The sequence below is a fragment of the Cornus florida genome, unplaced genomic scaffold, assembly GCF_030987335.1.
Source record: "Cornus florida cultivar Cherokee Brave unplaced genomic scaffold, ASM3098733v1 CherokeeBrave_3.0.0_Hap2_Chr01, whole genome shotgun sequence".
NCBI classification, from domain to species: domain Eukaryota; kingdom Viridiplantae; phylum Streptophyta; class Magnoliopsida; order Cornales; family Cornaceae; genus Cornus; species Cornus florida.
The window spans coordinates 108,220,509-108,235,229 of NW_026775571.1; the positions used below are offsets into that span (position 1 = coordinate 108,220,509).

Genomic DNA, 14,721 nt, shown 5'->3' on the forward strand with positions numbered 1-14,721 from the left:
GACTGCTTATATAAGATTAAAAATATAATCGTTTGGGAAAAGTTAAAATATATATATATATATATATATATATATATATATATATATATATTTAAAAATTATACATTATTATTATTTTTAAATAGCGAAAACATATCATTGTGGCACATGAGATAGCAAAAATTTGGAAATTTCAAAACACTGACATTACTCTTGAAAATACTAAAATGACTGTCGAAAATTGCTAGTGTGACAAATGCCAAATTTTAGAGATGTCATTAAATATGTTATTAACAGTAGGTCAGGTTAACATACTCAATCAACTAAACAAATACAAATGGTATTTCTAATTATTGATATTAAACAACTACCTATTTCTAACATTATTAGGTCAAATTAGCATACCAAACCAAACATACTCCTAACATTATTACCTCATGTTATCATACTCAACCAAACAAATCATTTTATCTAATTATTAAGATTGAAAAATGATATAATTTTGTAGCATACTTATGGAGATTGAACAATGACCTAATTTCTGACACTATAAGAAATTAGTTAATATCAGTATACTCCATCCAAAAAAAATTATTTTTTTCCAATTAAGATTAAACAATGATCTATTTGCTAACATCAATATAGCAATACTCAAATCCTCTGAACCAGACAAATCACTTTTTTCCAATTATTAAGATTCAACAAAAATCACATTTTGTTATTTTTCTTTTTCTTTTTTCTATATCGGCCTCAAATCCTTAACCTTGAAAGATTGAGAGTTTTAGAACCGAAGTCAACATTACAAAGTTAGACCAATTATAATAATAACAAAAATCACTTTTTTAAATTATTGAAATTGAACATTGACCCATCTCCTAGATTTCACACACGAGTATATATAATATGTTAAATATTTATATTCAACCTAGCTCAAATGACAATTATTTATCTAATTATTTATTTTTTATTTTTAAATTCAAGCAAAACCGCTAATTCTCAACACAAGTGAGTAGCAGTAATCTAAGTGACACAAATCTTCACTCTTATGCGCCCAGAGCTCGCTCTTACTCAAATTCTGCCGCATTTGTGCTCCAACTCTCGAATTTGCTATTGCATCTCATTGGCATTTGCAGAGTCTCTGACTCTATCTCACCTTCGTTTCTCAACATTCACTAAGATTATTATGTCTAGCAACTATTATATGATGATTCGATCGCAGTTCCTGTGTAAACGCAAGTTGCAAATCTACAGAGCTGGCCAGAGTCATAGCAATTCCCTCTTCAAATAACAACAAAGGTGAAGAAGCAGAAGATATTCTAGGGCCGACTGGAAAAAGTTTAAATGAACACAAAATGAAGTCGTTGGTCATCCTAGTGAATACAAAGTGCTAGGTGGGGTAGATTTGGGTACGGGTTGAACTTTCCGTATTGTTTTCACATTAGTGGCTGCTTAACTGGAACTGTGTTCTCAACTTCTCGTGCTGGACAAGCGCAACATAAAATTAAAAAACTCCGAATATATTTACCTGGTATCACTATGCATAAGAAAAATGCACTTTGCCTTCTGGCCTAAGAATAGGTGCACACATGTTGCAGTACGGTTCCTGTACCACAGAGGATCCAGATACGTAGTGCAGTTAGTTTAGTTATATATATCTTATGTTACAGAATGAGAGATTGCAACATTCTGAAATAGTATTCACGTAGTTGAATTTAAGTAGTTGTGAAAAATTATGAAATATTGTGTTTGGATAAGTTATGTAAGGGGTATTTTGTTTGACTTTAATTTTCACTATCGTTATTCTCTTCAAAATTCAATACTGTGAACTCCAATTATAGTGTTGTTCCACACCTTTGAACCATGGTTTTACCATTTGAAAATTTTATTTTTTGCTTTCAGAATATATTTATGGCTGGAACAGACACAAGTGCTGCCACCTTGGTTTGGGCGATGACAGAGCTAATGAAACATCCTAGAGCTATGAGGAGAGCACAAGAAGAAGTTAGAAATGCAAGTGGTGAGAAAGGTATGGTTAAAGAAGATGATCTTCATAAACTTCCTTATCTCAAGGCAGTGGTGAAGGAAACACCGAGATAACTTATCCCTACTACCCGTTAAGTCCAGTCCTTTCATTGAACGACGCTGGTGTAAGGAGATCAAACTTGTCTATTTTATTATAAGGAAGGATTTTTCATGGTTCGGTTTGAGAAAGAATCTGATCTTGAGAAGGTATTGCAACGCGTGCACACCCTTGAAGGCAAACTATTGTGTTGAAGAGAAAAATAATGTTAACTTGGAGAAGGATTTGCTTGTTTCGGTACCAGTATGGTTACGCTTGCCCCTATCCATTGCAGAAGCAAACTTGCTGTGTCGAAGATTTGCTCACGGTTCTCTCGTCCTATTTATATGAATGATTTGTCCTTGAATCGTGAAAGGGGGAAATTGGTTCTTGTGATGGTGTAAATTGAGATATATGAAGACCTACCCGTCAAGGAATTGTCTACGTGAACGCATGTGCCATTGGAAGAGATCCTGACTATTGGGAAAAACCAGAAGAATTCTTGCCTAAGAGATTCATGGGTAGTTCCGTTGACTACAAGGGGCAAGATTCCGAATTGATTCCATTTGGGGCAGGTCGAAGAGGTTGCCCCGGGATGTATGTCGGAGTTGTGACTGTGGAGCTTGCACTTGCCAATCTTCTCTACTCTTTTGAGTGGGAACTACCTACTGGTATGAAGAAGGAAGACATTGACACAGATGTTTTACCTGGTATTACTATGCATAAGAAAAATGCACTTTGTCTTTTGGCTAAGAAAATTGATGGGCATATATATGAATGAATGATGCATAGTAATCAAGAACTATAATTAATAGTCTATGTACCGCATATAAAAACATTCATTACTCTTTTTCCCACTATCTTTTCCAAACACAACGAAGGCGTGTACTACTATCACTTCTCTAGTTAAATTTTGAATTCCGTGTGCTTGTATATTTCGAAGGAACTTAATGCAGTGATGGAAACACACCAAACAACTCTGAGACTTAGTAAAGAAGAGCAATGTGCAATCATGTTTAACGATCCCGAAAGTTAATATATATATAATTAATTTTTTTTTTTTTTTTTTTTTTTTTTTTTCCTTAATTGGTACTCACACATTCTCCCGTCAAGGAATTATTTACACCTAACAAAGCCCCCCATTATTAGGATTTACATATTCTCTTTTATATTCAAACTATCCAACCACGATGATATTTTGTTCACTTTACAATATATATGAGTCACCTTTCAAGAAAAACCCACAACAATCTGTTCCGAAAATTCAATATCCTCGGTGTTCAAAACATATATATGCATGAGTTTCACACTTTTTAGTATATTGATTTCCCTTTGATATCATAAAATTCTCTTCCCACTTGCAGGTACAACCACGAATTCACCAGTAGTAATTCAATTTCAGCATTTTCGACAAACCACCAAGAGCACACCCCACAAGCAGGAAAAGAGGTCATGCAAACAACTCTACTATAATATCATTATAAAAGAAGGAAAATTTAATTAAATTGTAACATAGATAAAGTGAAATTTCTGCATGAAAAAATAAATTTAATACCTCGTCAACTAGTGGTTCTAACCTCAGGCTCTCCTCTATGATTTGCCTGGAGGAATTGACTTCGCCTTTTTGGTTGACCCCATTATACTTTTCCCTGTTGTCTGCAAAAACCTGCAACCGGAGTTCTCAACTCCTGAATAGAATAGCCCTCCAATTTTAAGAACTTTGAAAGCAGAAGTGAAATTGAAATTATACATTCCCATCCACACACAACTTGAAAACACCTCCACATAGCAAAATCCTAAAAACATCAAATAATAAGTTAAGGAAATCATTTAAAAGTAGAACACATGCAGGCATAAAAGTAGGAAAAATAGCTTGCCTGTTTTGGGTGATATGAAAAGATAGACTCCTCTCCATCAGCTGCCCACCTTTGCATTGTGTTAACCAAACAGAGACTTAAATAAAAGAGAAAAAAATCAGCATTGATATTACTTAGAATTTGAAGAACATATATGTTTCAAGGGTAACGCGGAGAGAGACCTGATGACTGAGAAACCTTGGCATGGAAGAAAGGGGGAGACCCAGAACTGTAGAGTGAAAATGGGTGGAATTTGGAGATGGGTTTTGGGGGTGAAGCCCGAGAAGAGTAGAGAATGGGTCCGAAATTGGTGGACTCGTGCAATATTTGATACGAATATAGCTGTTGTGGTTCCTGTTGTTGCTGTGAGTTAATTGCAATTACAGAGTGGTGATACTGAAAAGCGCAGCTTGTGAATTGGGCGAAACAAACAATAAGGAAGAGTGGGATGCAATAGCCCAACAGAGACGCACCACAATCGAGGTGTCTCTGTATCTCTCACATCGAAGTCAACGAATTGTCCTATATTCGACCCAGCCCAATAACCATCCTTTGCATTCGGACTTTGGATAATTTGGATCCAATATTCTTTTTTTTTCTTTTACATTCATTTATCCTCAAATCAATCACTTTAACACATAACGTAACGCAACTAAAATAGGGGTGTGCAATTTAGGCCAGTATTTCAGTTGAAATATTAGGCCTAACACATCCTAACCAAGTAATCATGAGACGTAATGAAGAGCAACTTACATTTATTTCAAATTATAGAAGTTATTTTGACCAAGTAATGCTCGGCCATGTATCATTTTAAAAATTATTTAAAAACTTGTAGTGATGACTGATTTGAACTGTATTTTTGTCTACATTTAGAATAAAAAAAGAAAAATATCATTTCTATTGTTGAAATGGGGATCTTTGATGTCTCATTTTAGATAGCAAACAAAAAAGGTTATTCACTCTTGATTGGAACTCAATGACATTTTTTAAAATTGTAAACGATTATTTCTATTGTCATGTAACTGTTGAATTCATTTCACAAGTGTTTTTTCAATGCCTGTGACGACCTGAATTTTTTTAAAATTTTAATATAATTAATTTATGATTTTTAGATTATTTGAATTAATTAATTATTTATTAAAATTAATGAGTTTTGAAATTTAATTTAATTTTGTTTATATATGTGTTGTATTTATGAAGGCAGTTGGAGGCGAAATTGAGAGAAAATTGAGATGGTTGATTTTGGTCCCACTTGAATGGTATTTTATGGGTCTTTGATATGGTTTTTGATTATTTATATATATATATATATATATATATATATATATATATATTGGGAAGAAAAAGAGAAGGAAATGGAATTCGTGGGTAGCTTACCTTCCCACTTGTGATAATTGATGGGTTGATTTTTTTGTTACATTTGTGTTATATATATATATTATTTGTTTGTATTTTTATGAAAAAGGATAGCTTCCAGTCAAAGTGTTGAAAATGGGAAATGTTGAATTGCGGGACCCACTGAAGACTTTGTGGCCAAAAAGCTTTTTGGATGATATGGTATGATTTGTATCTGAAGATAAGGATTAAAAGAAGGAGTAGGAAGTGATAAGGTAATAATGTGGTGGGATCATTAGGTGTCATTTGGAGTGAAGTTTTTGGTTTTGTCTGATGGAGAAGTGATGGGTGAGCAGTGGTAGGTCGGTGGAGGCATTATGAATTTAGCGCGTGTATGCACATTGAGTTAACTAGAGAATAGAGATAGAGTTTGGGGGCAGAGTCAGCCGAGAGAAAAAATTAGAGAGGGAGCTTGAGAACAGAGACAGTGGGTTGAGAGTTAATTAAGTGAGGAAATTTTTTTTTAAGTGTAGAATTCTGCTGGAGTGGTTTTGCTTCAATATTTTTATTAAATGTTGTTAATTAAATATATATGTATTTTGTTTATACTCATATGAATATGTTTATTTTGTGAAACTGTTTTTGTTAAACTTTTATGAAATTTTTGTTATGGTTTTTTCTATTGGGACTTTCAATCGCACCACCCTCCAGTTTTAAGTACCGAGGATAAACGGAAATTACTAGATTCGGGTTTAGGCTGAAGAGTCAGCCTGGCAGGATTTAATTTATTTATTTAGAGAATTTTTTTATATTTGAGAAAATTGACTTTGTATGATAGAGAGTATTTTTTTTTTGAAATTCTAAATGTATTTTGATGTATTTTGTGTTGAATAAATTGAGAATTTTATTTTAAAAATTCGGGGCTTACAGCCCCACTCTTGTTTCGATTGGAGCACTTCCAAGTTGTTTGTGGTTCCAATGATGCCACATGGCTCCAGCATTTGAAATGTTGGGCCTAACGCATGTTGTTGGGGGCCAAAGTGGGACTTACGTGGCCTCTGTTGCATCTCACGACTAAGATTATTTTGACACAGCATTTTGTTTGAAATACTCCGTCTTACAATTGGTTAGTGAAGTAAATTACAATTTTAGGCCTCTAACTTAATAGGTTTTATTATTTATTTACCCAAAAAAAAAAAAAAAAAACTGCAAGTTTTTCAAAGAATCCAAATTAATTAGTTTCTAGTTCATGAACTTATTTGCAGCAGCAGTTTACTTGAGGGAATGCGAGAGCCTTTGGGAGCCAAGCTGCCACTCATTTGAAGCAATATCATTTGGAGCAATAGCCACGATATTTAATATCTCAAACAATTTCCTGGAAGGATTCTGTTATGGCTTGTCAAATTGGAGCTGATTAGTGGTAATCTGGAGTGGAGTTAGTGAAGGGCTAACTTAGGCTATAGCCCAAGTTTAGAAAAAAAAAATAATAAAAATAAGAAAATAAAATAAATTAATATTATTGTACATTAATTCATATTTCGATTTATATGTAATATTACTCTTTCTTGAGTTCAATCCACTTTGTAATATTTGACTCGGCAAGATAGCAGACAGAGAAATAGTAGGAGTACACAATGCTTTGAGTTTGGATGTTAATTTTTAACAGTGTTTGTTATATACGCTCTAAGTTGGGCTGTTTTCGTCAGCTCCTTCTCCTTGTGAGTGGGCTGTTATTCCCGGCAGCATTTTAAAATGAATTAAAAAAAGAAGAAGATAAATACAATAATCTTTTTTGTGTTACTTGACATCTGACAGAACAAAACAAAATATCTAAACATTTTAATCTACTTAATTGAATAAGTCCATACCATGGACATGTTTTACTAATTAAATGTGATAGGTCTCGATCAATTGACCCAATGCATCCCCTTATATCTAAGTAAATCAAAGCGGAATATAAAATAAAATCAAATACAAAATAATCAAAATCTTTTTACTAAAAATTTGAAGTAAAAAAAAAAACATTAAGGGTAAAGTACACTAACACCGTTCAGGTTTGACAAAAAGACATTCAAGTAAAAATTATCTGTTTTTTAAATAATGACATCCCCTTAAAAAAATTTCATCCAAACAAGGCCTTAAATTATATAAAAAGATAAAATTATCCCTTAATATAAAATTCAAATTTATTATAAAATATCATTACATGTCAAAATGACACTATTGTCCCTCAAAATTTAGCGCCACAGGTCTAATAGCCATGCTTTGCTTGCTTATATTTATTAGTGCCTAGTTGTTGACCCAATAAATTTATGTATCAGACATTTAATTCCAGAGAACCTAATATTAATCAATTGGAAATCAGGACACTAATGTGATTATATTTACAAATATTCTTTTTTGCAAGTGAGAAATTATGCAGTGTTAAGTATAGCAGCAGCTACACCATCCACCCAATCCAGTGGACCATCAACAATTGATTGGCTATTTGGGATTAAGGTAACATGTTTTTCTGTTTTTGGGACACTTGCTGGGACAAGTATTTTTGTAATGCCACATATGACATAGATAACACTGTTGGGTTATTTGGTTTTTTGTTTTTGGGATACTTGCTGGGACAAGTATTTTTGTAATACCACATATGACACAGACATAACAATTGGGTTATTTTTTGTTAGTTGGTTGACACTTGGTTGTTGGATGGTTGGTTGACACTTGGAATGTTGGTTATGTAATAATAGATTATGTAAATTTTAGTGTCAAATGTTGGTTCTATTAATCTGTTTTAGGGATATATATTTGGTTTTCTGTTTTTGAGACACTTGTTGGGACAAGTATTTTTGTAATGTCACATATGACACAGACATAACAGTTGGTTATTTTTTATTAGTTGGTTGATACTTGGTTGTTGGATGGCTGGTTGACACTTGAATGTTGGTTATGTAATGATAGATTATGTAACTTTTGGTGTCAAATGTTCGTTTTATTAATTTATTTCAGGGATGTATCTACATATATATATATATATAGATATATTTCATCTGTTTTATAAAGATAATTTTGTTCAATTTATTAACTTGTAAAGTTAAAAAGGTCAATTAATAGTAGACAATTTGGTCAATTTTTTATACCAGTTGGCTTCAAGGAGTGTCTTTGTTTACTTTTCAATCTTTAAGGGGTATCATTGTTTAAAAAATAGACAATTTTCATCTAAGTATTTTTTTTGACAAATTTCATAAGGTGCAGTATACTTTACCAAAACATATTAAAAAAATATAATAAAAAAAATAATTAGGGGCCTTCGTACAATTGGGGCTTTCACTAAAACTATAATTATTAATAATTTAAAATAGACTTTTTGTCTTTATTTCAGATTTTGTGAAACTTGTGAATTTTGTGATCCTTGTTTAAAGTTCTATATCTGTGAGAGAGAATCACATCTCAGCCTGATCACACAATACAAACTCATTTTATCTTCCCAGACCATGATGACAATATTGCTTCTTTTTCTTCCAACACTCAGTCTGCTCTGCTTTCTTCATCAAAAATACAGAAACAAGTACGGAGCAAATCATCTTCCCCCGGGTCCTCCGGGACTTCCAATCATCGGTAACCTACACGAGCTTGCTAACTCAGCTCCACATCACTACCTATGGCAACTCTCCAAAAAATATGGCCCTCTCATGACCCTCCAACTCGGTTTCGTTCCAACCCTTGTGGTTTCTTCAGCAAAGATGGCTAAAGAGGTCCTGAAAACCCATGATCTCGAATTTGCTAGTAGGCCATCTTTACTGGGCCAGAGAAAGCTATCTTACAATGGCTTAGATGTGGCTTTTACACCTTACAGTGAGTATTGGAGAGAAATGAGGAAGATTTGTGTCCTTCATCTCTTGAACCCCAAGAGGGTTGAGTCCTTCCGTTACATTAGAGAAGATGAGGTTTCGCGAATGATCAAAAAGATCTCCAACTTTGCTTCTGCTTCTAAACTCATCAACTTAAGTGAGATGCTAATGTCTCTCACTAGTGCCATGATTTGTAGAATTGCTTTTGGTAAGAGGTATGACGATGAAGGTTGCGAAAGGAGTAAGTTTCATGGCCTCCTTCATGAAGCTCAGGCCATGCTAGGAAGCTTCTTCCTCTCGGATTATTTTCCTTTTCTTGGTTGGGTAGATAAACTCAATGGCATGTCAAGCAGGGCCGATAAAATTTTCAAGGAAATGGATTTGTTCTACCAAGAAATCATCGATGAGCGCTTGCAAGAAGAGAGCAGTAAGTCCGAGCAAGAGGATATTCTTGATGTCTTACTTCAGCTGCAGAAGGATCACTCGTTTACAATTGATCTCACTTTAGATCATAATTTTTCTCACCACCTTAGTCCAGTCATAAAACCATAATTTTTATACCAACTACTTTCACCTTTAGTCTAGTACATTTTACACATATCAAGTGCTTCGGACTTCTGGTGGATTAAGTACACAATCATACCTTGAGAACCCATCAATAAGGACAATGAAATACATTTGCCACAAACGAGTTACAATAAGAAATGGATCACAAATGTCGGTATAAATATAATCCAAAAGACTAAATGACCAACTAGCCTCAAAATTGTGTTTCTTAGGATCTGTCATTTGATACAACTAACGCATAAAATTTGTGACTCAATAATCTCATCCTTGACCAAGCGTTCAAGTCTCTTTTGAGAGATATTCCCCAATATCCTATGCATAGCATAGATGAATCCTCTCTAACCAAAACACATTTTAATTCGGAAGGTATCGAGTCTATAGAAAAATAAGAAACAAATATGATCACACTCGAATCTATCCACCATGTCTATACCTATACTTTTACCAAGTTAGGCTCAAAAATTAATATAACAATTTTCTTTCCTGCTTTGTTTTTCTTTTTCACCACAATAGCCTTTTTTCTTTTCGATATCTTTTTATTTCTACAAAACCAACATTTATCATTCCATAATCAATGTCTTTTCATGTATCGTTCTGTTTTTCTTTATTCTGTTTAGCTTTATACACTTTCTTGCCGCCTAGTTTATTCTTGAAACGATTTTTGCTGTCACAGCAAGATGAGAACAATACACCTTGAAAAGTGTATAACATTTAACTTCTTGTGAATTATAATTCACCTTGAAAAGCTGAAAAAACCTAAGTAGAAAATAGATTACTAAGTGGACAAATAACTTATCATCAAATATGATTCCATACTACCTCAGATCATTAACTAGTTTGCATATCTTATAGATATACTCCTTCACTAAACTATTGCCGTCATATCTGACTAACATAAATCATGTCAGATAATACTATTGTAGTTGCTTCTTAATACCCATTAACTTTTTCTTAATCAAATCAAGAAGTTCCTTGGCAATATCAAAACCATAATACCACCATGAATATTATCACCAATAGAAACATAAATTAATCTAATGGCATGGTAGTACCTTTAGTCCACTTAAAAATGCAACAATTTTTCTACCTAAGAAGACTCTGCACTGGGCATATAGGTTTCTTCCTATAAAAAAAAAACACAGACTCGTAATCTAAGAAACCCAATAAAATATCAAAACTTGTCTTCTAGGCAATATAATTTTTAACTATTCAATGGTTCAATCCCGATGAGCTATCTTTAAATTGCGGAAACGTTTGTAACATGAATAAATAACAATAACACTACATAAACAACATATAAAATAATATATCACAACTTTATGGATTATTACTTTAATTCGTGCTTGGGGTTTTAAGCCAAATTTCTCAGGATGTTTTACTATTTGCAAAAACAGTCCACCCTGTGGGAACAAATAAAATGTCATCAAAAAATCACCTTTTGGCAGAAATTTAGATTTTACTTTATCCCCCAAACCTGCAATAAAATCTCACATAGACCTATATGATTATATTTGAATTATTGCTAAACACTTTCACTATATTTTGGCAAGAGGGTTATTTAGTTATAATCCAAGCACTCTCAAATATTCTACTCACTTATCCAATACTAAGACATTGATTACCTTTTGGTAGAACAAATGCCCTTATGTAAGTAAGTGCATTGTAAGACCTCAATAAGACCAATGTCTTAAAATTTTAATAAAATAATAACCTCCATGAGCGTGTCACCTTTTGACAGGCATCACCCATTTTAGCTATTACTTTTGAAATAGTCACTTTACCGATCTTCCTAAACCCCAAAGAAGAACATATACTGCAGAAGTTCCATTTATTTAAGTTCAATAACTTCTTTATAATGCACATAAACTAAATCCAAATATTATGGAATACTTGATTTCACTGTAATATAAATGGCTTTAATACAAATAAAATAAAACCCCCTCATACATCTTAAGAAATTACAGTGAACAATGTAATAATATGCACATCAATCAAGATTTAAAAATCTTAATTCTTTCTATTATTTAATTGAAATAAAATAATAAAATTTGATGCATGTATATTATATATCCGATAAATAATTTAAAGTACTTGAATCTTTAAATCAATTAAGTTAATATTGCTTGTTTATGGTACACAAGCCCTATAGATTTTTCAATCTAAAATTAAACAATTAAAACTTGAATATTTAAGTCAATAAGATCAATAATATTTGCTTATGGTACGCACACCCCCATAAGTTTTTCAACTTAAAATTGAATAAATATCATAAATTACTTAATAAAAGTACTGGACATAGGGCATGGTTAAATGGCCACACAACTTTATGTTAAACTAAAAGTTTACTTATACATGTAATTCAAGATATATACCTCATATTGATACATGCAGCATAAATATCAATAACGATGTTTAAATCATCCAAAACCCTATATAATATTATATATGTACTATTGTATTCAAGCAACACTGAGTTCTCAAACCAAAACAATCTTCCAGATTAATTTTGAACGAAAGACAAATACTTGATAGTTTACTTTTCATACACACATTAATTCATATATATATAATTAAAGGCTTTTAGTCTTCATGCATATCAATATATAATTCACACAAATCAAGACATTTAGTCTCATTGTACATCCATGTCAAATTATTTGGGTATAATGATATACTGCTCAAGAATGGTTAGATAACCACACATTAGTGCATAGTTACAATATATGTATATGAATATATGCTTGAATACCAAATTAAATAAATATTTAATCCTGATTTCTTTCAATATATGTTCAAATAGTTTATGAGAATATATATTTAAAATTACATATTCACATCTATATAAATAGTTGTAAATTCATTCAACATAGATTGCAAATCCAAATTTGAATTATAAATTCAAATATTTATAATTTTCTTTTCAATTTGGTTTCAAAAGAAACAATTGGGGTTACAATACAGCAGAAGTAAACATATATAGAAGTAAACATATATATATGTTTCCATACTTGTATCATTGTCTTCCTCGTTCGACGTGCAGACTTTATAACGAAAATAACTTATACAATGCATAACAAAATGATTGCTTATACATTGTTGTTCGGCGTGCACAATTTATAAAGGAACTGATACATTGCATGACAAACTCATACTTTAAAAAAGGTTCTCACGTGTATAATAGATTGTGGTATTTTAAAACAAAACATTGTTTATATATAAATCAATTACATATCCATGTAAAGTTTAGGCATGTAATATTTCTGATTTTTTGTTTTTTTGTGTTTATATATATATATATATATATATATTGGTAAAAGATGATAATTTTTGATGTGGGCCCCACCTAACACTAAGTGTGATTTATATCATCACATACCACATTCTGGCCATTTCTTTTCCTCCATCATGCAGCCCCTTTCTCTCTCTACGTGAAACCCATTTTCCCTCACCAAATCACAACTTGTAAAGCTTGATTTCATCATTTTTCACTTGGATTTCAACTTTGCCATTAAAGGCAAAGTTGATGAGCTCGTTGAGGACTATGTTTTGCTCGGAGCTGATCTTGATTTGGACATCCTAGGGTTTTTGAATTTAGGGGCTGAATTGGGTGCAATTCGGGGTTTTCTTCTATATTGAGGTAGGGGTTTCCTAAAGTTTACAACCTTTGTTTTTAGTGAATTAATTCTTTGAATTTGAATTACCAACTTGTATAGAATTTAGTTTTTATTTCAAGCATGTTTTGTGAAGTTCCAAATTTGAAATTCGTAGCTTCAATAATAGTGTGTGATATGTATTTAAAAACTGAGATAGTGAGCTCCCCTAAATGTTGATTTTGTTGTGTACATAAAAACTGAAACTTTAATAATTAGCATGATTGTGTTTTGTTTTGAGGTAAGGATTGTTGTTGTTGTTGAGGCTCAAAAACTGAAAATTTTAGCTCCTATGATGGTGGGTATTATGTACTTAGAAATTGTATTTGAGCTCCCCTAAATGTTGATTATGTTTATGTACATAAATTGAAATTTTAGTAATTAATTTGATTGGGTTGTTGCTGAAAAAGAAAAAAAAAAAAAAATACTGAAATTCTATTTTGAACTTATCTCATATGTGGGGCTATTTTGTTGTAAGGATTATAGTTGACGGTGTTGCTCAAAAACTGAGATTTGTAGCTTCCTTAATGGTGCATAGTATGTGTTTAGAAATTGAAATACAAGCTTTCTAAATGCCGATTGTGTTGTGAGTATAAAAAAATAAAAATAAAAAAAACAGTAAATTTGAGTAATTTTCATAGATATGTTTTTGTGTTTGCAAGCTGAAATTTATATGTTTAAATTGCCTCATTTATGGAACTATTTTGTTACAAGCTTGTTATTGTTGTTGTTCAAATTCTGAATTGGTGCCTAAACTTTACAGCATAAATAATTATGTTATTGTGGTTTTCAAAACTGCCATATTGATTTGCCATTAAGTATAATTTATAGAACTGAAATTTGATGTGGAGATGCTATGACACTATGAGATTTTGAAGTGTGTTATTCATGCATCATATTGGGTACTACATGGGGTAAAAACAGATTTTTTTTTTTAGGAGGAGAGTGTATTTTTTTTTAAATGAAAGCAATAACTGAAATTTTGGGAATTTCATTTGCAAGATTGCATTATGTAATGGTCATTACTTCCCGAATAAGTATGAACCCCTTTCCTTGTTGCTATTCTTTGCTTAGATTCCCGGAAGCATTAGGGAGTGTGTTTTAGGCATCTTCTACTGAGTCGCTGTGCTCACTCCTTACTAATATTTTTCAGGACACGGAAAGAAAGTGGCGAAAGACATTCCCCACAGGCTTAGATAGGACTTGACGGACTTTCTTGTGTAAATTTTCTGTTGTATATACAAGTCTTATAAAACTTTAAACTGGTTTTGTATCTCTTTTGTAAACTTATGTTGTGGTGACTGTTGTGGGACAAGGTTAACCTTTAATATGGCTCATAAAAGAGTTCGAAACTTACAGGACATTAGAAACATAGAATTCGTATTTCATTTTTAGATTTGGTATGATGTGTTCCCTTGTGGCTTATAATTGGG

General features: G+C 32.2%; 1 protein-coding gene across 1 annotated transcript; it reads left to right on the plus strand.

Annotated features, from left to right (window-relative positions):
* Window positions 1–8,688: 8,688 nt before the first annotated feature.
* Window positions 8,689–9,638, plus strand: LOC132314619 (6,7,8-trihydroxycoumarin synthase-like). Its single transcript, XM_059813481.1, has one exon. The coding sequence runs from the start codon at window positions 8,715–8,717 to the stop codon at window positions 9,621–9,623; it is 909 nt and encodes a 302-aa protein (XP_059669464.1). The 5' UTR covers window positions 8,689–8,714; the 3' UTR covers window positions 9,624–9,638.
* Window positions 9,639–14,721: the final 5,083 nt, after the last annotated feature.

What these genes read in the sequence shown, in the direction of transcription:
- LOC132314619 (XM_059813481.1), top strand. Translation starts at nt 8,715, where the DNA reads ATGATGACAATATTGCTTCTTTTTCTTCCAACACTCAGTCTGCTCTGC.